Source organism: Stegodyphus dumicola, chromosome X2, assembly GCF_044657685.1.
Source record: "Stegodyphus dumicola isolate Sdum_Otavi_A_Nest chromosome X2, ASM4465768v1".
In the NCBI taxonomy this organism is placed as follows: Eukaryota; Metazoa; Arthropoda; class Arachnida; order Araneae; family Eresidae; genus Stegodyphus; species Stegodyphus dumicola.
In genome coordinates, this window is record NC_140781.1 from 159,300,230 (window position 1) to 159,326,526 (window position 26,297).

Genomic DNA, 26,297 nt, shown 5'->3' on the forward strand with positions numbered 1-26,297 from the left:
CTGGTAGTTCCTGCCTGCATTCGATTCCAGGTGGACGGGCTGGCTGCATGGGCGTTTTTGTAGTTTTCCCCATGTGTAACGTTATACGAGCGAGTTTCGCTTAGAAAGTCCTCCATGAAGGTATCTCTCTTCTAAGGCAGATAGTCCTTGCGTTCTTTTCCATAATTAAATAAACCAAAACAACCCTCATATTACATTACTCTCTATAATCATATTTGAGGAAGGCCTCGATATCTCACGCAGTCGGATTGTTTCAACAATAGGAATAGAATCCGGAGCGAAATGCTATTGTTTTACGGCTTTATTCTGTTGGCGACTAGTAGAGTAGCCACTTTATTCTGTAGCCTTGTTTTAGGCACTACGAAGTTTCAGATTACTTGCTAAGAATTTGTTTCCTGCTGCACAAAGTATTGCCTGATTTCAAAATATGTCATTACACATAAATTTGGTGTTGCACGAGATTTGGAGTTAATATACATAATGGTTGGATACTGGAAAAGTGCCAAAATATAAGCAGATCTATATTCATCCAATAATTTTAGTGCTTTCTGTTTGGTGGAAGATATTTGAGCTAAAGCATTACCATTTTTTTTGAAATTCAGTGAACAAAGTATTGCAATGAGTTGAAATTATGTGCAGCCCTTTGTGTAAAACAGATGCGTTAGTTAAAAGAAAGCAATTTGTATTTTTTGACAAGAATACATCGTTTCATCATTCAGGGAATATTAAAACAACAGCACTTTGTTGTACATTTCTTTCTCTATACTTTCCTTATTTACATACATTTAATATCTAGCTTCATAAAAGCATAACCGAGTTTCTTTGTAACTAACGCTTCATAAAATAAACTGCTAACAAAAAATGATCCCTAGAATTCTATTTCATCTAGAAAAAGATAGAACTCTTTCAACGACAAGATAACATTTTACTTCATAGATAGGGATTATTAATCTGCCGGACTAATATTGATCGATGGCATACTATTCATTTGAGTGTTTTTCAATAACATGGACATTTTACATTTTCTAAACTCGGCAATTATTACACAAGTTCTAAAGACTAGAATACTGGCCACAGTACATCAAGCATTGCTATCTAATTTTTAATACAAAGTACATTAAACAAATTAGCTTTAAGTGATGCAAATAGAATACTTACTTGTAATGACATTGATATCTGGTACATGGTCCACGGAGAGATCGACAATGTGAGAATTTCGTTCGAAAGCGTCTCTTAAGGTTTTCTTCCTTACAGCAGATCCGCACAATCGGTAGATACCAACGATATCTAATCCTCTTTTTTCCACTTCTTCTGCGCACCTCTTCACTATTAGGGGAACTGAAAATCCAGAATTTTCCCTAATAACCACAGATTCCAGGTCGACTCCAAACAGAGCATTAGGATTCTGGGCTGGTAGCCGTTGGAAGGTCTGTCTAGGGTCCCTGTATCGTAACTTAAGGTACAAAGTTCCTCGAGGTTCCATCTTCAGAGCAAGACTGTGGGAAGGAGATTCTCGGAGAATGGTCAACAAATGTACCGAGCCCTTGTAACAGAGTTTGTGCCGTAGTTGCGGATCCCAGCTGTATAACAGAAAGGCAACTTCTGTATTGTCCACCAATTCCAGCTCGAAAACTTCATCCCAATCGAAACTGTGCTCTCCTGTTCTGACAATGGTACGTGCTTTGTGCACTCGATCGCATTCTATGACACAGTACAAATCACGAAAGTGGTCACTGTGACTTGTCGATCGCAGGCCACGACCGGCTAGCAAGTGGACCCATAGCAAACCGCTAAATCCATCACCTCCTAGTACAGTCTCAGAATCTTTTTCTGGCCTGTACTTCAGGAATTCACGTGGATTTAGAGTTAACAGATGTAGCCGTTCCTCTGAGGGTTTGACAGGTGTAGGATTTGGAATTTGTCTGAGGTATTCTAGAATATAAGGATGGCTAAGGATCGTTTGATGAGTTGGTTGGTGGGAAATAGTATGACGACCAAGTTCTGATGCCAGGTCTGTTGCCGAACGCAACATGGGCCTTCTAGTGTATAATGTTGATACAGACGTAGGTAGTCCCAGTCCTCGTTCTTCTTCCTGAAAAAGAAAAATTGCACATTATGTTAATTTAGGTATATGAGAATTGCACAAAAAAATAAAATTTAACATAATAACAATCTATATAAGCATTACACTCAAAAAGTTTAGTATTTACTCATAGTTTTATTTAGAAGAGAAGAAATGATTTTGAAAGCTTAATTATTTAAATATGAAACATTTCCTTTTTTAATTTATTAAAATGAAACCGTTTACATCAAATCTCATATGCAGAGGTTTCCAGGCTCATATGGAGAGTTCTAAATACCAGCTAAAATTTGGAAAAATCTAAAATCAGGTAAATTAAGTACTTTTACTAAAAACTGAGTTATTATTTAAAATATAAAATGAAATATTTCGTTTTTATAGCTACGACTAAGATATCCAAAATATATTTAAAAATAAAATGCATATTTTTTCTCACGAAGACATTGCCAAAGCAAAACACGGAATAAACTAATATAAACTATAAAACGTATAAAATCTCTTCTTTTCTTTATATTTATTTACTGAAATTTCTTATAATGTATTCTCTCTCTCCTTTCTGCATGTCTTCTTGGTGTAACGGTAGCACACTCGGCGCGTATTCAAAAGGTCCAGGTTCGAGTCCCACGGAGGGCATTGCTAATTTTCGCATCTGCTGTTTCAAAATAATCTAATGGCTCTACAGTGGCGCACGAACTAAAAGGTGGTAGATGATGATTCTTCACCACCAGGATTTGGCGCTTGGGTCCCCTAATCCTCAGTCGCCCTTTAAAAAACTGGTGTATAAGGTATTTTCTCCCTTCTTTCTGCATGCCTTCGTGATGTAACGGTAGCACACTCTGCGCGTGTTCGAGAGCTTCAGGTTCGAATCTCGGCGAGGGCATTGTTCATTTTCCACGTCTCCAACTTCAAAATGATCTTATGACTTCTATGAATCAACCGGAAATCTACTTAAATTTATTCGACATAAATATGAAATGCAAAATTCCTTGACTAGTAAAGGCCATTTTTATTATTATGTAAGCTCTTGAATAGTATATTTCACATTCTAATCTCGAAGTTTCACACAGTTTTGTAAGTAAATGTTTGCCAAAAAAAAAAAAAAAAAAAAAAAAAAAACAAGAATAATCCATAGCTGAAAAGCAAGTCAATATCTTATATTACTTTACTGATTATGCGCAGATTTAATTTCATAGTTTGTGTCTCTCAATTTTGATAAGTATATAGTAAAATAATTTATACATCCTATAATGTTAAGCTTTATCTAATTCACTAAAGCATCATAAAAACATACTCATGACAAAGAAATCTATACTTTTAAGACAAACTAAAAATAATTGAGATTTAATCATTAATAAATGTCATAGGCTTAAAATACTTTCACATGTTTTACAAATGAAAGGTAAGCAAAAAAATGTGTAACAAATGAGAGAACCAGACATTTGTTAAACAATAAAAGTATTTCCACGTTTAAGTTAGCTAAACGCTCTTTTAAAATTAAACACATGAAAGATTCACATAAAAGAGACATAAAATAAAGAAAATGTAAAGGAAGTTGAGTTTGATGCGTTTTATCAGTGTCCTCCATCAGTAATTTCGTCCTAGCCCTCTCTATTAAGTTCCTGATGAAGGAGAATGATAAGCTATTGAAGTACTTCGTGTATTCCAGTTTATGCTCTTCTAACGGTCAACTATTCTTCTGTTTAAAGAAAATATTGAATCGCTTCAGGGATATAAAATAACTAATGAAACTTAAGCGCAACAGAAATATCGGATGGCAGAGTGTTGTAAACTGTATTGTAAGTTAACTCTCTTTTTATAGAAAATTAATGTATGTGAAATTTAAAGAAATAAACAGTTAATATTGCATGAGTTTATTCGCATTTTACGAAGAGAAAAATACTTTAAAATTACGTTGAAAATTAAAATACGAAAGATAATTTTGTATTTAATTGTTAATTTATTTTGCCTGCTACAAATTTTTATCTCTTTACATTTGAGCTGTAAAATATCCCATGTTTTACAGGTATGACCTAAAATTGTTCATCGTTTCAGGTATCTTCACCGTATTTGTAAAAATATGTCATTTAATGCCTTGGTAACTGAAAACTAGCATATGGAGAGTTTCAAATTCTGGTTTATCAGTTGTAATTCCCAATCGGCTACAATTTATAAAACTGTTGTTAATCTATTCTTCATCAATAAAAAAAAGTTCTCAATCTTACAAAGGATACTATTTTCAACACTTTTTTAAGATCCTATTTGGATTAATTAGTACTATACTGCAGTTTTTAATATTAGTTTACTATAGATCACTCTTTCCTCCTTTTGGGGGAAATATAAATGAAATCACACTTTTGTACTGCGCTTTAAGGACTTTTTAGTGTCATAGAAAGTTTGATTATTTATAGATACAAACATGATATGTTTGATAAATATGCATACGGTATTAACTGACGCATAATGGCCTCACATATAGCACGATTTTTCATTTTGGGGTTGTTTTACAAGGAAAAGAATAGACTTTTATATAAGATGTTTTAAACTTTTATATGAGCTCTAATATTAAATGTTCTGTTAAAGAAGGATAAGGAAGTGGTCGAAATATCAAATAAATTACATGAACGTATTTTCCTTAAATGGAAATAAATGATAAATGATCTTGGGATATATTTTAAATATTAAGGTTCGGGGAAGGTATTTTAAGAGATAAAAAGAGACCGGAACGTCATCGTATGATCGGACGAATATTATAAGCATTTATATCAACTAAAATACTAATTCATAAAATCACTTTATTATGATCTGCTAAATACCAAAAATTAAAGAAAAATATCTTTCCAGGAAATGTATCCGGTGCTTATCATAGAAACGTCGTTTTTTAAATAAAAAATAAATTGCTGTTGTAGTGGCATTTCATAGTTAAGTACGAATGTTCATGCTAATTTTGTAAGGATGTAAACAATTGATTAAGATTTCTTTCCTTGAAAAGGCAGAAAGATTATTATTATTAATGCTTTGATTATTATAATTTTTATGATTATTTTGCTTAATTTATTAAATTAAACAAATACAGCAAAAGAAAGTGATTATTCTTTACATTCTGGTATTTACAAACAGCATAGCTATAGCATATTCAAAATATTTAATGATTTTCCTTGTGTATAACCTAGATGCGGGCAATTTTTCTCAGAAAGTCTTCCAGGAAGGTTTGCTTTTATAATTCAAATTGGAACAAATTTTATTTTTAAGGGCACGTTTTCTGGAAATCGTTTTGTCAATAAGCATTATATATGTATTTCCTTTTCAAGAAATTTCATTTTTCTGTTATCTTTTGAAAGATTTAATCACTTTTGAAATGTAATTTTATTTTATTTGTTTCGTGTACAGATTTATCAGAACTTGCTAATAACAATACGTTTCTGATATTTAAGAATTAAGAAACTAAACTAAACTGAATTCTGTGGCACAAACAGCCCTTAGGCAGCCATGGTCAGCGGTGGCTTGATATCTGCTTTCTGGACCGCGGGCTCCGGGGTGCTTGCGCATCTTGCCTAGACAAGTGGGCAGCTTGTTGAAGAACACCTGGCGTTTATTCCCCAAGCGAACTTGGTACTCATTTTATCGACCCACTTAAGGGATGAAAGGCTGAGTTAGCCTTGCCCAGACCGGCGATGGCTTCATTTAAGAATTTATATTAATTTTAAAATAAAACTTTTAATGAATATTCACTGTTTTCTGCCGCAATGTACAGGATGTTTTGCAAGAAAAGCACGATGAAATATCTGTTGATCATTTGCATAGGTCTATGGAGCTAATAATGTAGTGATACTAATTCAGAAGTCAAACAACAAAGATCAGCGTTATATTTACAAAATTTTCACAGGACTAGTTTCGATGGTTTTACCGAACCACCATCCTCAGCTGCAAAACCGCAAATGGACGGTTGCGGTTTTGCAGCTGAGGATGGTGGTTCGGTAAAACCATCGAAACTAGTCCTGTGAAAATTTTGTAAATATAATGCTGATTTTTGTTGTTTGACTTCTGAATTAGTATTTATTCGGCGTGTTATTGTGTCTTAATGTAGTGATAGTCAGCTACAGGCCTGTGGGCCTATGCACCCTTGATTTTATTATTATTTCGCAACATATGGGGCTGAGACGTACAGTGTCGTTCAGATTTCTGTTAACCTGCTATTTTAACATAAGAATTTAAATGTAAGAAAAATAAAATGAATAACAGCATTTCAATTTTTTTAATGCGTAAACTACTGCATTTAATCTCATTGTTGATCTATTTGGAAAAGTTTTTAACGAAGACAATTTAAAATTTAAAAAAAAAAAATCATTTAATGCTGCCCTCAGTTTCAAGATTCACTTGAAAAATGGCTCTCATAGGTACAGAAGATAGTTTACATAGATAAGTATATTATTAGTTAAATAAATAATAAGAAGAATTATTGTAGTGAACTCGCCAAAAAAGACCAAATAAATGTTATACTTATAATTTCAAACTGTTAATAACATAAAGTTAATAAGCTAATAACATAAAGTTAATAAGTTAATAACATAAAGTTAATAAGCTAATAACATAAAGTTAATAAGTTAATAACATAAAGTTAATAACTTATTAACTATACTCTATTAACTATTTAGCATGTCTCTCATTTTAATTACGAAATAAATTCTAAAAGCAATTACTGGCACATCTTTCATTAAGTCTGGAAACACTGAAAAGAAGTAAAATTTAATGATTTTAATAAAAAATAAAGAATACAAAGCTACGTAAAAGGTCAGGAAAGAGAAACTGATTCTTGTATCAAATATTCTCTTGCAGGTTTACCTCAACGTGGTGTGGTGACGAAAAGGCTGAACTCCCTACAGGAAAAATAACCAGACCCGCCCTAACTCTTCATCGAATCAGTGAGCTAAATCTGTTCCCTTGGATATGTTCGCTATGTAGATATGCCTTGAAGCTCCCATCGCTGAGGGCACATTAATAATGGGCCATAATTCCTCCTTCGCCTCCAAATTCAAGAGGCCATCTGTCCCATTTTTCAATCTTATGTACAGTCTAAGATGAAGGTTATTGCACGCATCGTTTAAGAACTCTCTGGATTACAGGCTGCAGTATGCTTAATTAAATGGAGGGAAAAAATGACTGCAAAAGTTTAATGACTGAAAAAATGATTATGGAGAACTGAGTCATAACTGTAAAACTATCTTTTCAGCATGATTAGGATTAAAGCAAAGAAACCTTTTATACAGTAATCTAGAAAAAACACTTGGCAGTTCATCATTTAAAAACACCCGATCAACAATCACAGTAGATGACACTAAGCTGCAGCTTTGCATGTATATAATATCAGTAGAAAAAGAGAAGATATGGAATTTTTATGCTAAGAATATTCTAATCATTGGATTTTTTAATACCATTAGGTTTATGTTCAACTGAATTCCAGTTATAAAGCGATCTCAGTGTCCCTTATCACATCGAAGAAACATATAAAAATTTAAAACTTTTTCCATGTTTAGTATGAAATAAAACTAATGTTTTCTTATTTTTAAAGCCAACTTTTTTTAATGAAAGTTTCTGGGCTGTCTCTTACAACTGTTGAACTTGCAAAAAGTTGAACAGTAAATGAATTTTAAAAATTCATTGGGGATTCACAACAATGAATGGATTTTGAAAATTTATTGAGTAACACAATATCTCGTTGTTTCATAACTGTAGTTAACACAAATCAAAGTAACATTCACATTCATGCAGCTGAAAGTCCAAGAATGTTGTTATAAGAACTAAACACTCTTCCAAATAGTCTTTGAATCTGAAAAATATTTCTTCATAAAAAAAAAAAAGAGGAAGACAGATTCCCATTTGAAGGAGTTATCAACTAATAAAAAAGATACGTCTTTCAGTCTAAATAAAAATACTTCTTTCAGTCTAATTTAGGTGCGTTTAAATATAATTTTGAAGTTTATTTATACTGCTAAAGAACAGTAGTCGTTATTTTACTACAAGAGAATAAGAGGAGCAATATAAGAAAATGAACTGTTTAATACAGAGCAAAAAATTTTCAGAATGCCTTTAAGCGTGTATTATAACCAATTCCATACTCTGCGTATTTTTCAGAAGTCTAGTGAATAAAATAGGAAGTATTCACATGAGAACTTTTGTGGCAAAACAATGTATGCGAGGTGGTTGGTTCAGCTTTCTCTTTAAGCTGTGCGCGTTAGCGGTTTGCAGTTACGCGTATTTCTCTGAAGTTTCACTGGTGCTTTACTTCCCGCGGAATGTTTCGACTGCGGGACATTGACGGAAAAACATTCAGAATAATCCAACTAATTCATTGCGCATGTTTTGCGCAGGTTTATTTTGCAGTGTTTAACTATAAGAAAAATTAGAGGGATTGGCTGATTTGTCAGTTATAACAAAGAAACGCAAAAGCTCTTTGCTAAAAAAAAGAGGAATACATTCGCAAAATACCTACAGAAATGAATTGGAGTGAGTATGAATCTTATAATCGTGTTATCTCATTTCATTCAAACGGGATTCAGGTTTTTAATAAACGTAGCAAAGTTAACAGAGCTACTTGCCTTTTGAACAGTCATTTCACGGAGAAATTTGTAAAGGAAATCCGCTCATATTTATAGTATAGTCGAAGAGAAACATGGAAACGTCCATACAGCTCGTTTCGCAATGCATTAAATCCTATCTCATGCTACTCATGTTAAGGTTTAGAACAATAAAAAAGCTGAATAGTGCTTAGGGTGGTATTTGTAGAGACTTTAGGTTATTTAGAAGCAGGAAAGATGGAAAATGACCAACACCTTCGCCGGGAATCGAACCACGGACCTCTGGAATACGCTCCCAGCGTGCAGACCACCACACCACGAAGGCACGCTAAAAGGGCGGGAGAAATACCTTATATATTTATCCTTTTAAAGGAAAACTGGGGATTAGGGGACCCAATTGCCAAATCCTGGGTGTGGAAAATCATCATTCACCACCCTTTTAGTTCAGGCGCCACTGTTGAGACATTAGGTATTTTCTTTTTTGAAGCAGGAGAAGTGAAAAATGAGCAACGTCTTCGCCGGGAATCAAACCACGGACCTCTGGAATACGCGCCCAGGTGTGCAGACCACCACACCACGAAGGCACGCTAAGAAGGCGGGAGAAATACCTTATATATTAGTTCAACAAATATGGCAGGATCTCCGTCACATGTGCTTAACGGTAGCATTGACGAACGTTATTAGAAAATCTACTTTTACAAAGTTTGTGGAAATCTGTATTTTGTGAATGTTTAGCCTTCGTTTCCTTGAATTAATAAGTAAAAGATTAAATAAAATCTTGAAAAGGAAAAGGAAAGTTAATTTAGATGCTAAAAATGTGCGCAGAAATGTAAAACTACAAGTTTTTGTAAGACTACATAGTTTGAGGCACAATTTGTATGTAACCTAAGATTAAAAAATAAGTCTCGATATAACCGAAAGTTCCATTTATTCATCCAAGTCATAATAAATAGTTATTCTAAATCAACGCGTCTCTTACATTATGGCTTAATAAAAGACATTTCCATTCTTTCACTTCGTTTGTTAAAAGCATTCAATAACTAGGAGTACTTGCTCTCTGTAACTATATATGTCCTCGGAATTTCATGCTTCCTGTCGATTTTTCTTTGTGGAGAAAAATCAATATTACCAGGGGAAAAGGATTCTACATGAAATAATTCTTAATCATATTTTCCAGTATCTGAGCAATTAGCGAATAAAAAAATATGACTTAAAAATTTATCATATGGCAAAACTAGAATATAATAAAATAAGCATATTATTCTGAAATATTATTTTTCTAACCATATAATAGTCCAATTTAAGCAGCAATGAAATTTGATTTCTAATCAAAAGCAAGGACTGTTACGAAATGCCAAGCCACTGTAAGATAGCTTCCCCGCAAAGCGGGTTTAGGGTTGCAAGAAAATGGCAAGGGAATGCGGGATTACCAGATTTGGAGCGAAATCGCCAATTTGGTGACTCTTGGTGACAAAATGGGCTATATGCCATAGACGGAGCGAGAACATTCTAGAACGAATTCTTACTGGTTTGCCTCAGAATGTTCCGGAAGGAAAGCCAAAAGCTATATAAACCCTGCCTGTACGCGGAGTAGCAGTTGTATTGCAGAGTTTATCGTCAGTCTATCGTTGAGTTTTATATTGAGTGTGCTGAACTAAGAGAGCAATCAACCGAGTTGGGAGCTGTACTTTAGTGCTTTGCTGTGAAGCTGACTTCACAGTTATAGCTTGGTAGCCTGAAGGCTGTGTTGCTGATTGTTACAACGTGTTTGTTGTAGTTTTTTTTGACGACTGGAAACGTGATTTTGAAACTGTCCTGAGTAATCTGGCTAATAAATTATATTTTGATTCTTTATCAAGTGTCCGCGTTTCGATTCCCGGTGAAGGCGTTGTTAATTTTTCATCTTGCCTGCTTCCTAAAAATAACCTGATATCTCTAAAAGCTGGTCGCTTTAAATTAAACGCTGAACAGAAGTCAAGAGTTGCACAATTAAATATTACTAGAAGCTGGCGTACTACTCTACAGGAACGTCAGAAATTTAAGACTCGGCAGTGATAGAACGGAAGGCCGGATAATTACAATTATCAGAGCTGCCAGGAAATTAACAACCATAGCGCTCGCGTGATGCCAAAAACACGCTTTGTCTTAAATTCCAAAAGCCTCACTTTAAATACTACTTATTTGCATTCTGTTCGGAAAGGAGAAGTTATAGTAAAGGATGGAATTATAAATGATTTGTTAATCAACGTAAAGTCATTTTAAATACTTGTAATAAAATCAAGTCGAATTTAATTGTATGATATAACATTATCTATAATTTCTCGAGAAATCTTCAGAAATCTTGTGAAAAGCAGAGGAAAGTATCTTTTCCTAAGAAAGGAACAAGTCGAGAAACCACACCAGTATTTTCTCTTGAACACTAATACTTTCTTTGGAAATATCAATAATAATCATTAATTACCTGTTTTTACTATCATTGATAACTTACAAGAACAGTTTCGTAAATTTAAGGTGTTCGGTGTATTGAGAAACCGCAAAGCGCACTAGGGCTATCTGCCTAAGGGGAGGGATGCCTTCGTGGAGGACGTTCTAAGGGGAACTGGCTCGTATACACGTTACACATGGGGAAAACCACGAAAACACCCATGCAGCCAGCCCGTTCGCGAAATTCGAACCTCGGATCGAACTACCAGTGTTCAGCGATTTTACCGCTCGGCCCGTAAATTTAAGGAGTTTCATTTCAGTTTTCCTAGCATGCGGTGTTTTTATAATTAGGCAAAATCAACCTTGGATCGGCGTAAATATTGAGCAAGACTGTATCAGTTCGAGCAGACATAAGTCCCTCTTTATAAGAGCGAAAACAAAACGTCTCTTGGTACAATGTTTACCGATGAAAAAATATTATTTAAATTGTATCAAAAAAGGCTGTATTTAAAAATTAACATCACAGATCTTTTTTGCTTCTGAGGAAGGGAGATCTATGTCACGTCTTTCTCGAAATCGATGGAGATTTACTCAAAATAAACCCCGATTTAAGGTTATCTTTTGCGTAATTTCAAATTTTCTACTGGCGTGCTTCTCTTCCAATTTAGTCTTTTAATTACGCTGTTTTATCGATTCCTCAAACTTCTCAAAATGGCCATTCTTGACAGAAGGCGAAAATTACTTAGAAAAAGTTTAAGTGAGTTATTGATTGTTTAACAATTTGTAGTCTCCTGCTCCTCACCGCGCTTTAAATTAAAAATTATGATGAGCTATAGTTCTTTAATTATCAAGCGAATTTGTAAGTTTAATGTAGTTTATTTAAGCTAATGAGAGTAAGCAGATGTGTCTCCAAAGAAATGGATGGTTTAGCCCTTGTAATTACAATGTTCTCTCCACGTTTTAATAAAGTACCTATACAATTTTGGCCTCTCTTCCCTCGTTAGAACACGGGAAGAGCGACCAGAATTACATCCGTGTATTTATTGAAGCGTATTTAGTCGTGAAGGGTTTACTGATGAAGAAATCTAAAATTTACGTTCTATCTAAACACTTATATACTTACTTATTTAATAATGATCTTTAAAAATCTTTTTTATATATCTTGTTCATTAAATGTTGTAAGTAAAATGCAGAAAACAATAGAAAACTCGAAATATACAAAAAGGGAATATGCGTAGTCGTACGTAAATATTCTGAAAATAAACAAAGTTTGCTCAATACTTAAGTATTTACTTGTGCACACTTATGTAATACTTACGTATATATATGTTTGATTAAACTATTTAAGGAAATTTTTTTGAAACTTTAACTGTCGCTTGGTTTTCGTATGTTGCAATATTAAACTATTGATCTCGAATAATTTTGCAGTTTTAAGGAATCCGCTCGTTCCATAGGGAGAGATTTTAACAAGCTTAACTGTTTTTATTTCCATTTTTATTATTATTTCAAAGGGGCTTTGTTCCTGAAGGACTATTGCTTTCGTTTTGCAATTTTGCGTTAAATCACTGTAATTGTCATTTTCACTATTCAAACTGTTGCCACCAAATGTTAGAGTCCTGCATTATATTTGAAGAAATTGAATAATGAAAAATCTGCATAAATGTATGTATATTTCTCGCATTACGATAAAACAATGGTAGGGCCATCGAATTTTGAATGACGTAATCGTACTGCGAATATGGGCATATGGAAGCCCACATTTAAAATTTGGAATTTGTTTTATTATCGATTTCATATTTTGTAAAACTTTAACGAATTTTTGAGTAACAAACTCAACGATTTGAAAGCGAGCAATGGCAGCAATCTATGGGGAGAAAAACCTTTTTATCTACAGCGCGCGGAACTATGTATCAGAAATTCTAAAGATATGCTCATTTTAAAATTACACTCATGTCTATAAATTAAGGATAATGCAAAATCAGGCAAAGGAAGAGTTAGAAGCAAAACAAATTTGACTTATTTGTAAAGCTTATTTATTAAACAAAAGGTAAAGAGCAAAAAACGATGCTATATGTTTGATACTATTAAAAACATTAGCGGTTTTTCTCCCTGGAGCAAATTACAAAAAAAAAAAAAAAATGGTAGACATGTAGGAGGAGGTTGACGGGCTGTAGCTCGTCGGCCAAACATGTCCCACACATGCTGTACTGGATTCAAGTCCGGTGAGAACGCTGGCCAGTCCATACGGGTGATATCCTCCGATTGAAGGCATTCGCTTACGATGTTTGCACGGTGAGGAAGGGCGTTGTCATCCATAAACAAAAATTGTGCGCCCATGGCGCCCCGAAACAAACGTACATGTTGTTACAGAATGACGTCCCGATAGATTTGGCTTGTCATGGTTCCAATTTGAACATGCAGGTCAGTTCTGGAACCCAGAATAATTCCACCCCAAACGAGCACTCCTGCACCACCGTAACGGTGTCGTTCAATGATGTTTTCTTGTTTGTAACGGGTACCTGGAGCTCTCCATATGAATGTCCGGCGAGAATCAGACTGCAAGCTAAACCTGGACTCGTCGGAAAACGTCACACAAGCCCACTGTTGCGGTGTCCACAATGCATGCTCTCTACTCCAGGCCAATCACAGGCGACAGTGAGTTGCAGTAAGTGGAACGCATCTGACAGGTCTACGAGCATATAGAGCAATCTGCCCTAAGCGTCTGTACAAGGTCTGTCTTGAAATTGTCGTACCAGTGGCTGAAGAGAGCTGACGAAACAGGTCTGAGCTGTGCTCCGCCTGTTTCGTTTGGCAAAAGCTGCCAAATACCGCTCTTCATTCGGCGTTGTAACTCTGGGACGACGTGTGCTGTAACGTCTACTCTACTCACATGACCATCATCTTGGAATCGTTGCCAAAGCCTGGAGATGACATTCTGAGCAATTCCAAGTTTGTCTGATACTTCCAGTTGGGTACGCCCACATTCCAGACGGCCGATAATTCTACCATGTAAAAAATCATCCAAATGCGTCCTTTGTGTCATAACCTTTCGGTTATTGCGCTGAAATGCTTATAAAGCGCCTGCGAACAATTTTACTTCTTTGCCTGTATTCCTTGTATATCACTCTCGTCATTGTGACGTATCATTGGTGTCATCTGGTTACTTCCTGAAATTTGCATATGATTCTTGAAGATGTGCGTAGTGATTTTACAGGTGATATATTTATTTTAGAGTTCGATTTCCGCGTGACTCCAAATTATCCTTAATTTATGGACATGAATGTATTTTGCGACATTGCTATTGAACTGAATTTTATGGTTTAAGTGGAAAGAACATAATATTTAATAAATAAAAATAACACACAAAACGTTAAAAAACGCCCCTTTGGACGTAATTTAAAATCTGAAACCTTTCAGATTTTTTTATTTTTTCCTTCTTTTTCGATAGCGCACCATTTATCTGTAGTTTGAGGTATCATCAAAATACTATTCGAGACTGCGGTATGTTGGAAAGCTTTATAACGGAGGAGTACTGTATTTACTGCTGTAGTGTAACCGTATCAGATACTACAAATACTAAATTTTTGTCCGCACATTTTGAATTTTTATGATTTCAAATTGTTTACTAATAGTTAAATTTACGCTTTTGTTCTTGTTACTGTCAAGATGAGGTTAAGTTTACACTGACGCTTGGTAAGTTTACATTGAGTCCGCATTTCTCTCGCATACACTCATCACAGAAAATCTGAACTAGCATCCATGAACATGTACATATTGATACGAACATATTAATGAATAGCAAACTTGGATTACATCATTATTTCTAAAGCATTTATCCACCCCTGCGTTTAAACGAGAATGCAAAAAAATTTTTTTTTTTTACCTAATGGCAGATTGTGAACAATTACAAATGTAACCCAGTCCATTAATCTATACAAGGCCGGATGTGGTGGTCTCTTTATTATGGAGGCACCTAATAGGCGGGCCACCATCGCCTTTCCAATGAAGGGACGGACAGTTACAACCATGTCTTCTCCGGGATTCGAACCCAGGCCCTTCAGCATCGCACTCAGCTTCCCTGTCTACCATACCGACTGGGCGGCATGCACAAAATTAGATACTGTTAGATTCCAATTTAGGTTGAGAAACGTTTCATATGAATTTTGCATTGAAGATTATTCAGTAATTAGAGCTAGTTTCAATCCGGTAAACCAAAATATCCAGGTTAATGCGTAATTTTATGCTACCATTTTAGTATGTGAAACCTAATCTAAGAATTCTGGCTATTCTTTCACTATTATGAGGTAGATAAATGCAATAAATGTATTTGTTCGTTATTTCTTTATCGTACAATTATTCACAATTTTTCATAATTGTGTTGATTATATTTTGGATTTACGAATTAACTTTTCTGTTTTTTTAAAACTGAAACTTAAATCAAAGATACAGTTTAAAAAATAAAATACGTACCACATTTTTTATTCAAGTCAAATACGAAGGTATTAGCTTACAGACCGAACTCTATTGGTAGCGAAGCTCTATTGATGTAGAGAAATTGAGTAATGTAAAAATAAAGAGAATAGATACTTACCTGATAAGCGATGTGGTAAAATATCAATTATTTTGAATTATTAATTTTACTACCCTTTAAACTGATAAAGCATTTTTATATTAAAAAAATAAAAATTAAGAAAAACGAATTATTAAAGAAAGTTAAGAACCTTATTTTTGTATATTACTTAATAAAGGAATCTTAAAAAGTGTCTTATCATTTTTAGGGTTAGTTTATTGGAAAAAAATGCGTAAATATACGTAAGTCCAATATCATAAATATAGAACTTGATAACAAGAGTTCTCTTTACTAAGATCAGCAATTTAATTTTCCTTTATTCTCTTTCACGTACACAAATTGGAATTCTATTCAACCGAGAAGCATAAATAGTTCTGTATCTTAACTATAACTTCTGCGACGAGAAATCTTTTTTTTTTCCCTAGGCGTGAGGAACATGCTCCAGATTACAAGTTATAACTTTGTTTAAAAGACAGCCTCAGTACTTTTATCTTCGACTATTTAAAAGGAGAAAAAACTGTAGAACTGTCTTATTATTGTCATTTTTAGTTCCCATTGAAGGGGCTCAATGACGGCAAGCTTCTCGTTGGGATAGTAAAGTCAAACGAGTGATAAGTAATATTTTCTTATCTAAAGACTTCGGAAAAAGAGCCTCAGGCCGTAAAAGAAAATAAAAAGTATACTTCTAGTAATAAGAAATAATCGATAAACTAGCTACCGAATGAAAATTGTAAAAGAAATGGACTTTGTGCCACCTAGATAATAAAACAGAATAAGTTTTGCTTTAGAATACCATTGTTGTGAATACCCTAACCAGAAGTTGTAAAAATAAGTTTGTAGTTTATCATATATATTTCATAACTAATATCTTCTTACACGAGACGTTTTACACCGCCATTATGCAATTTTAATTCTATGCATATTTTGGTAGTTCGTTTGTTCCAGCTAAACCTAAAAGACCGTTTAGACCAGGGTTTCTTAAACTGTGGGTCGCCAAAAACTTTAGCAGTTTTGATATTTCTTTAAATTATTATAATAATTTTACAATTACCAAATATTTTTACGCAATGTATTGGAAAATAGATAAAGATAAGACAATACAGGCAAAGAAAAAAAGGAAAACGTTTTGACGCATTCTTTTTGTAATATAAACATTCATTTTCCTTGCTTTGCACGTGACGCTGTTATTTCGTCTGTTACTTATTTAAAATTTTCACATTGTTCTACGTCTTAAAATTAGAAATTAAAGTTAATAACCTAAAACTGCAATAGTATATTACAGTACAAGTGAAAAAATTGACAATTTATCTCAAGTGTGTCGGATTTGCGCAATACACATGGGGTCCCACAAAATTTTTGTAAATATTATGGGGTCCTGGGGGTCGCGAAAAAAACTCGATGATAAAAGGGGGGTCGCGACTGAAAAAAGTCTATGAAATCCTGGTCTAGACTAACCTGGAACATACAGAGCATATTGATATAGTTGAACACATTCATTTTTAGAAGGACTAATCTTGTGTATGAAAGTTTAATTCTGTAGTTGCAGAAATCCAACGCGACTCTAATAACATTTTCTAGACTTCGAGAAGCAATATTAATTGTGCTTGGGAATTTATTATTAAATAGAGTTGAATGCAAGATATTTTGCTCAAGTGTTAGCTATTTTTTGTATACACCAAAACTTACATCACATAATAACGGTTGAATACTTACTCTTAAAGACGGCTAAACGCTGGTAGTTCTTTCCAGGTTAAATTCCGAATGAAATGAATGGGTCAGCGTTACGACTTTCGTACGGTTTTCCTCACGTTTAATGTAAATACAGTGAAACCTTGGTTCGAAAACATAATTTGTTTCTGAAAAGAGTTCGTCATCTGAAATGTTCGTAAACCGAAACAAGGTTTCCCGTAGGAATTAATGTAAAATGAATTAATCCGGTCCCGGATTCCAAACGATTCCTTAGAAAAGACTATATTGTATGTAAATTCGTCATGAAAAAATCAATCGAATTTATTAAATTTAATACATGCACAATATTAACCTATACACGATGTTTAACGTAGTACTAAAGATATGAAAAATATGAAATCTTGAATTAAATTTTACCGTATCTCTACGAAGGAAAGTTAATGGCATAAGTAGAAAACAGTGAAAAAGCCAAAGGTGAAAAATGTTCTTTTTACCAATCTCACTTGCTCAGCACAATCTCACCACGTACATCCTGGCAAGGATTCGAATGCGCCTGTTGTTGTCAAGAACATCGAGCATTATATAGGTGACAGCCCGACTTTAGCTCAGTTCTGCCTCCAGTTTTGAGAGAGAGGACCTCCGGGGGGTACGGGTCCGAGGGCCGTCCACCCCTCTTAACCTACCACCATCCTTTCGAGAGGTTTTTAAGTTCGCCGCATATTTAGAGTGCACCCATGCTGCAAAGATACCATTACATTTACGAAACTTCATGCCTTTTCCATGTCCTTCGGTACGGTAATCAGAGCCACTAACTACTACCCCGGTTGGGCGGCTGGAAAAGTGTTATTGTTTGAAAGGGAAATCCTGTTCCGCGAAAATGTCAGGTAACTAATGTCTTTATGGGTTTTGCTCTTTCTTTTAACACTGCTTGCCTCTGCTAGAGAACCGCGGAGCCTTTGTTACATTAAAATTTGTTTCTTTCTAAGTTTTAAAATGCTTCTAAAGAAAAACATAGCATTGCCATAGCAGATATTTATGCCACTGCTTACTACTGTTTTCTTAGAGTGATAACATTCTATCCTTTGCATCTTACCCCCATTTTGCAAAAATTTCATGGTTCAAATGGCTAGAAACAATTTCTTCCATCTTCCTCTGAAGACATTTCCTTCACTGGGCCCACCAGCGGCCGAGCGGTAAAGTCGCTGAACACTGGTAGTTCGGTCCGAGGTTCGAATCCCGCGAACGGGCTGGCTGCATGAGCGTTTTCGTGGTTTTCCCCATGTGTAACGTGTATACGAGCCAGTTTCCCTTAGAAAGTCCTCCACGAAGGCATCCCTCCTGTTAGGCAGATAGCCCTCGAGGCTTTGCCATAATCACACACACACACATTTCCTTCACTGCATTAACTGCATTTTGGAGTATCACTTGTCACCGGCTTACTTGTACGTATCTCTAAGTATCGTTCGTCATCCAAAATAATTCTCATTCTAAAAATTTGTTTGTGAACCCATATTTTTGTGATCCGAGGCGTTTGTGAACCAAGGCACCGCTGTATGAGATAGTTCTTCACAGAAGGCCTCCATGAAAATGTCTCTCCTAAAGCAGATACTACGAATATTTGTCGACTTATGAGGTACTAGAAATTGTGAAATTTTTAAAAATAACTTAAACTAACTCATATAGGAGATATCAGAAGTGCTAACGCCGTCATTAATAAACTTCAGTTTACTAATGACGGAGTGTGTTTTTCAGACAAGTGTTTTGAAGTATTGGTACTTTTATCTGAAATGTGTTAATACTAAAGTGATGCTGTTTATCTTAAACGACTGGACAACATAAAGCCGATAGCGCTTATCTTAAGGAAGGGATTTCTGAGCCACCAAGTGCGATGCCTGGTGTTGTTAAGATACTTCAAGGAACAATGGCTATCTTTTTCTCTGCAATGATTTTACTTGACAATATAAAACATTTATAATTAGATGATACAAGAATCTAACGTACTGAATTTTTACATGAATTTAAAAAATGCACACCAGCTTGTAAGTAAATAGCAGAAAACATTCAAATAGTTTTAAAAAGGAATAATTTTTTATTAAAACATTAGCGGCAAATAAAGGCTGAATTTTGTCAATTATTAATTCTACTTCGTTCTTGATAGATATAATGTAGTTTACTAGAAGATATAATACAAATTGATTACACAGAAAAATCTGTAAATAGATTACATGCTTTTCAAACTACAATGAGGCATAATACTAGGCAATAATAACTCTAAAATTACCCAATTATGCAACAAATCAACGAACCAGTCAACTGTTATTTAAATCATCAGATCATTGGCCTTAAGTTGTAAAATCAAAGCTGTTGGCAATTTGCGGTGAAATCTTACCAGAGCTTACATAATTATTATTTGTTTAATATTACGCTTAAGAAATTGCTGAAAGGTATACAAAATTTGCAATTAAATGAACTGAAGTTTAAATTAACTGAAATGAAAAGGTCATTTCTTTTTCGTTGTTTGCAATTCTTTAGACATCATATGTGGATATCGATCTTGGAAATTCCCCTATGCGAAATAACTCTAAAATTACCCAATTATGCAACAAATCAACGAACCAGTCAACTGTTATTTAAATCATCAGATCATTGGCCTTAAGTTGTAAAATCAAAGCTGTTGGCAATTTGCGGTGAAATCTTACCAGAGCTTACATAATTATTATTTGTTTAATATTACGCTTAAGAAATTGCTGAAAGGTATACAAAATTTGCAATTAAATGAACTGAAGTTTAAATTAACTGAGATGAAAAGGCCATTTCTTTTTCGTTGTTTGCGATTCTTTAGACGTCATATGTGGATATCGATCTTGGAAATTCCCCTATGCGAAATAACATACCTGCTGGATGATTAGCAACGAGAACAAGACCAATTACTTTTATTACGAAGTTCAAAAATAACACAAAGCGAAACAACTCAAGCAATTGGCTCTTTGCCATCTATCAGTACAAGCTTGGTTCCTCTGTTTTAATAGGGAATTCTCTATTTCCTCTATTTCTACTTTCGGTTAGTCATCTTTCCCCTTCAATTATTCGTTTTTAGGGTTGCATGTTTTTTCCCCTCTTTCACAGAGAGAAGCGTATTCTTTTAATCGGAAAAGAACAGTTTCTGTGGCTTCGTCCTTACCTACGGTAAAGCCATTACCATTTTATTTCGATTTAACAAAACACAACTTGCCCCACTATTTCTTCTAAAAGACCCACTTAGCCACAGATACTACCGGTGCGTGCCTTGGGGGCTGAATAGGATTTGGTAATAACATTTCTACTTCCTCCTTCTATCTCTATAATAAAGCAAAATTCTTTCCACGCTTGAGACAATCGTTAACTGTCAAGTCAATAAAAGTTCTATCGTTTGATTTAGCGCAAAGGTTATCTACGCAATGATCATCGTCCTGTGAGAAAGGTATCTCTTGAGGAAAAAATTCGAAAATATTTTCTTAGACATTTACGAATGCGAAAAGGAAATGCGTGAAATCTCATTCTTCATATGAAACATAGATAGGCAAGTAGGTAGTAGATTATCGGAAAGCTGGAGATTAAATTGGTTGATTTATTTACTCCAAACCACAGTGTTACGGGAAGAATGCTTTCGTGGAGGATATTCTAAAAAAAATGAAAAAAACAACCGCTAGTAACACATGCGACTTACCACATTAAAACGCGTGTCTACAATCCGCAGGCGTCGGCTCGTGTCTCTTAATGCACAGAGACCCATCATTACACACCTAAATCAAGTGCAGCATGCTGCAAGAGGTAGAAGTGCGTCGAAGAAAGAGGAAGTTTTTTCGGCGACTGGAAAAGTGCTGGTTGCTGTTTTTTGGTGTTCGGTAGATTTGGTTTATTTGATTTACGCAAAGGTTATAGACGCTATGATTACGGTCCTTTGAAAGTAGCATCTTTTAAGGAAAGTTTTCGAAGATATTGACCTCGACATTTACGTATACGAAAAGGGAAATCATGAAACATCATTCTTCATATTAAACTTAGCTAAGCTGGTAGGTAACTGGTATTGCAAAGCTGGCGAGGGCTAGCACATGAAGGATATCTGCTTTCGGTGTTTTGAAGGAATGACTACGGTTGAATACTTGGAGAAGGAAACATCAGTACTAGGACCTACTGTGCCCCATTATTAGACTGTTTGGTGTGGTGTATTTAATTATGGCAAAGCACACTAGGGCTATCTGCCTAAGGGGAGGGATGCCTTCGTGGAGGACGTTCTAAGGGAAACTAGCTCGTATACACGTTACACATGGGGAAAACCACGAAAACACCCATGCAGCCAGCCCGTTCGCGGGAATCGAACCTTGGACCGAACTACCAGTGTTCAGCGACTTTACCGCTCGGCCGCTGGTGGGCTATTAGACTGTTTGAAAGAAAAGATAAAGCGAAAAAGGGCCGAGACTGTTGCAAATAAATGTTCTCTTTCACCACAGTAACACACAATTCCTAAATTGGCAATCGCCAAGAGAAAAATCGCGTAAGCTATTTTTCCAATTTATTTCATTTCCACCATATTCTTCAGCTTTAAACCTTAGCATTGTTTTCTGTCTTAGGAAACAGTAAAACTTGGCTCGTTGCGGAGAAACTCTCGGGGAATATAGATGCTATCACAACTGTCAATGTATATTTTGCAATCTTTGACAATATCTACTCTTATTAAAGAATGAAAAAAACGCTTTAATTAACAGAAATCATGCTGATAAATATAATTGATTTTTTTCCCTGAAAAACGATGTTTAGCCTACTTTTTTTACGAAACTTCTTTAAGTTGGTTTCTAAATAACTTAAGTTCCTGTCTGAGTTTTAAAACTGATTATTCATGTAGTGCCTTTGAGATGATCACGTCTTCTATTTGCAGAGAGTATTTGTTAAAAATCTGTTATATTGAAGAAAGTGTTGAATTACAAGACATCCATATGTAACAATAACTTAAAATTCGTTTCTCAATTTCTAAATTCCAGAGTTCTCTGAAATTTTGCGTAATTCATAACGGTTGTGCATTTTGTACTATTTAGAGTTAAATGCAAATGCTTTTGACATCGTTAGAGATCCTTTTAGAGATTTTTTTCATCGTTAGAAATTCCAAAACTGAAAATTTTGTCTCCAGTAAATAAAAGAAAAATGTTGGGAAAAAGAAAACTATTTTCCACGGTTATTGTAATACTATAAGGTATTTTATATCTCCTTCCGGCATGCCTTCATGGTGTAACGGTAGCACTCTTGGCGCGTATTCGAGAGGTCCAGGTTCCAGTCCGAGCGGTGGCATTGCTCATGTACTTCTGCTTCAAAATAGCCTAATGACTCTACAATACTTGTAAACATTTCTTTGCTACAACGCTTTAATTATTGAAGAAAAAGTATTGTGCGCTTTGAAATGATATTTTTTTATAGAAATTTTAACCTTGACTAAAATAGATTGCTTATTAGTATTTTCTTTAGCTACATTAACGAGGTAAATTGAAGTCGCATGACAGGAGTTAGCTTATTCAAATAGCATTATGTCAGGCATAAATTACATTTGTACTCGTATTGCGCTTGCACTGAATATGATTTCTCATTTCTAGTGATTCAATATGCAGCACACTCTTTAAATTATAGGTTAAATACATAGATGCCTTAGCCGGAAACTGAGTGCATATCTAATCCTGCGACATGCAAATCAGTTGTTCAATAAACATTAATTCACATTAAATTATGCTACTGCCAAGGGGAAACACTTTTCCAGCAAAGGGTAGGATGTGCTATGCTTTTTCGGTAACACAGCATGTTAAGAATCAGTATGCAGTCTAACTCATTGCTTCCCCTTGTATTAAGACTGAAACGGTACTTTTCCGTTTCGCCGGCGCAAATCTCGTCAAGGAGACTTTATTGGCGACAACATACAGTATACACATATAAAATTGTAACAAATGTTAGTTACAAGAATTTTTTATTTTGAAGGCATAAGCATTTTAATATCGTTTAAAATTTTGCAAAAAGCTAGTAAATAAAGAGAATAAATTTGTAAAAAGATATTAATTTAAGAATTTAGTGTGCTTTCATGGTTCAATATCCTGATTCGCCGGTTCATATCACTTGACCCCAAGTGATTTCATCTCACGTAAACTACGCCACAGAAATCTAATTCTCTCAGTAATTATCTACATTAATTTTAAGTTAAATCTTAATTTGGAATACAAGTTTAAATACAAGAATTATTTCAATTCGTACGAATAGCTTACTCAGAAATTACGTAAAACTGCAATGCTTTACTTCGCTAGTGCATTTTCATTAAGAACTGATGAATTTATCCCTTAACTTTCCTATAGTTTCGCCTTCGCGTGAGCGGTGTGATTGCATCCTAATTGACTTAATTACCGCAAATGGTCTTAGGGCATAAAACTGAAGTATATGGTAAAAATTCTATGTAATTGTATGCCAGTATTGAAAGAAACAATCAATCTGATAAGAAATGGCTGCTACGTGTTTTGAAAATGAGGCGTAAAAGGTTACCAGCGAGGATATTCCGTTTGGCATCAGTTGTACCATTATTGGCGACATGATCGCCTACGCCGGCAAAACGGAAAAGTACCCGAAAGGGTAGATATTTGAAATAAGAGTCACTCGATATTTTGACCTAATGTTTTGCCCATCGAATAATAGCTTGGGAAAATTTTTGAAATACAGCATTAAATTTCTTTAAGTTATTAGTTCCTAAAATTCACATGTGACAAATGAACAAAACATTTTTTGACATAATATCATTCCCTGTGTTAAAATCATAGCAATTACCTACCTGTTTCAATCTGTCTAAAAGTGATTCGGCGCTATGGACGCTTCGGGGAAGTTGAGGTCTAACTCCTGGGGCTTTTCTGGTTCGGTCGTACAAGGCAGATGTGGAAGGTGCCCTTGTCAACCATTGGCTATACTCCGTCGAAGTAAAGATTGGTGAAGTCATACGGCGAGCTGAAAAAAAAGTGATAGAATGATATTTACGATTTGAAAGGAAGCACAGTAGAGAATTTTATAAATAAATGTAGTGTTGCGATAATTTAACTCATTGCTTCCTCCTAAACGTTCTGCACATTCTATGATGAATACAGTATTTTAATCTGGTTTAAATATGAATCTGTGTTTAAACTGCTATATAAATTACCATTTCGGGTAATCATGTAGTATGCGATCTACCACTTTCAGTTTTTTTAAGATGGTTGCACTAAAGTTCGTACCGCTACTTTATCGCATGTTCGAATTTAAAAACAACGTTTAATGGAGCCATCTGATAAGTAAATAAATAACTGAAAGCGATTGATCTCATACTACATGATTACCAAGTTTGGGTTAATGAACAAAATCGAATCTTTTAATTCACTGCATTCTACTGAAAATATATCTTGTCGCTAACTCGAAAGTAATTCATGCTTTCAGTTTCAGTGCAGCGAAATTCAATTTCGAAGGGGATATTGTTTTATTTGATTCATAATTTCAAGTTATGTTTTGCAGGTAAGATAAGCCACGTCACAAGCAAAGCAAAACATACGTTAAATAAACGCTCAGTAATACTATCTGTTCCTGTATAGGCGATTATTGAGCAAATATACTATCTAAGAAGTTAAACGCATCGTCTTGCTAATCGTAATACTTTTTAAATTCTGAAATATATAATCTCGATTAACCTTTAACTGCTGTGAGCGTTCTGTCAGACCGCGCGACATTTTCCATTAAATCCTTCCACCTCTTAGAATAATTAATGGGTATTGCCATTCTTAGGACCTTCCTAAAACAGTTGTCCAAGGTCACATACCAAGTTGCGTTTGGCTAGCTCTATTTCTTCTTTTATTTTTTAAAATTTCCCTTCACTCAGCGATCTGTGGGACCGATCACAGCAGATACGATTCATATTTCGGCCGATAAAGTTCACTTTTCGTTGTTGTTATATATTTCATTTTTTTATAACTATTCTTGAAATTGCTTCAAATGCGTGCAGGAAACGTTCTATATATCTTACTCAAGACCAATGTTAATAAATAGTTCGAAATTGGTCTAATTTAGAGTTCTCCGATGAAAGTTCCCATGATGAAATTATTGAGAGCGACCACGACACAAATTCAGAAATATCTGCCGATGAAAATGAAAATCCATGTTCTCCTTCTGCAAGAGATTTTTTTATTGGAAAAAATGAATTCAAATAGTCTATTCAAGTGCCCAACAAGGGTGTTCGAACTCGTAGTCACAATATTACTCTTCGTTCAATCTATACAACTGCTCGTAGAACCCGACGTTGGCCTATGGCAATATTCTTCAGAAACTTAAATACATGTGCAATAAATGCATTCGTATTATTTCAATCTTATCCCATTGGTTCCGAAAATGAAACGAAAAGATTTCATTAGCAATTCAGTTGGTGCAGTCTCATGTAAAAGGGAGGATAACTTCATCATTTTTACCTAAAGAACTCAAAGTTAACAATGAGAATATTTTTCGGAATAAATGATGATGAAGGAAACATTGCGCTCGAAGACGATCAATTAGATAAAAAAAAAATGTGCTATATTTGTCCACCGAGAAAAACAAAAAAAAAAAAAAAAAAAAAAAAAAAAAAATGGGGGGGGGACCGCTTACAAATGTATAGAATGCAAAGAACCAGTGTATCTACAATGCAGTAGAAAAGTATGTATAAAATACAACTCGAATTTATAATTTTTAAAATAAAAATTGATTTTCTATATCATTATTAAAGCATTCTTATCGCAAATTTTAATGTAAAATAAAAATTTTGAATTTTAAAATTTACTTCTTCCATTCAGATACGTAAGCAAAGGAATTATTATCATAGTATATATTTTATTCTAATGAACTGATTTAAGTATAAAAATTGCTTTATATCTTCATGAAAAAGTTAAATATATGAAATTAAATAACATTT

At 34.6% G+C, this 26,297-nt stretch overlaps 1 protein-coding gene across 1 annotated transcript in view; it reads right to left on the bottom strand.

The window, feature by feature from the left end:
* Positions 1 to 26,297, bottom strand: part of LOC118204240 (rho GTPase-activating protein 100F-like) — a 264,758-nt gene that overhangs the window by 43,308 nt on the left and 195,153 nt on the right. Inside the window, exons 8-9 of the mRNA XM_085808929.1 lie at positions 24,168 to 24,337; positions 1,159 to 2,092 (exon numbers count right to left, since the gene is read on the bottom strand). Of these exons, the coding sequence (XP_085665055.1) occupies positions 1,159 to 2,092; positions 24,168 to 24,337 (1,104 nt within the window). The remainder of the gene's footprint in view (positions 1 to 1,158; positions 2,093 to 24,167; positions 24,338 to 26,297) is intronic.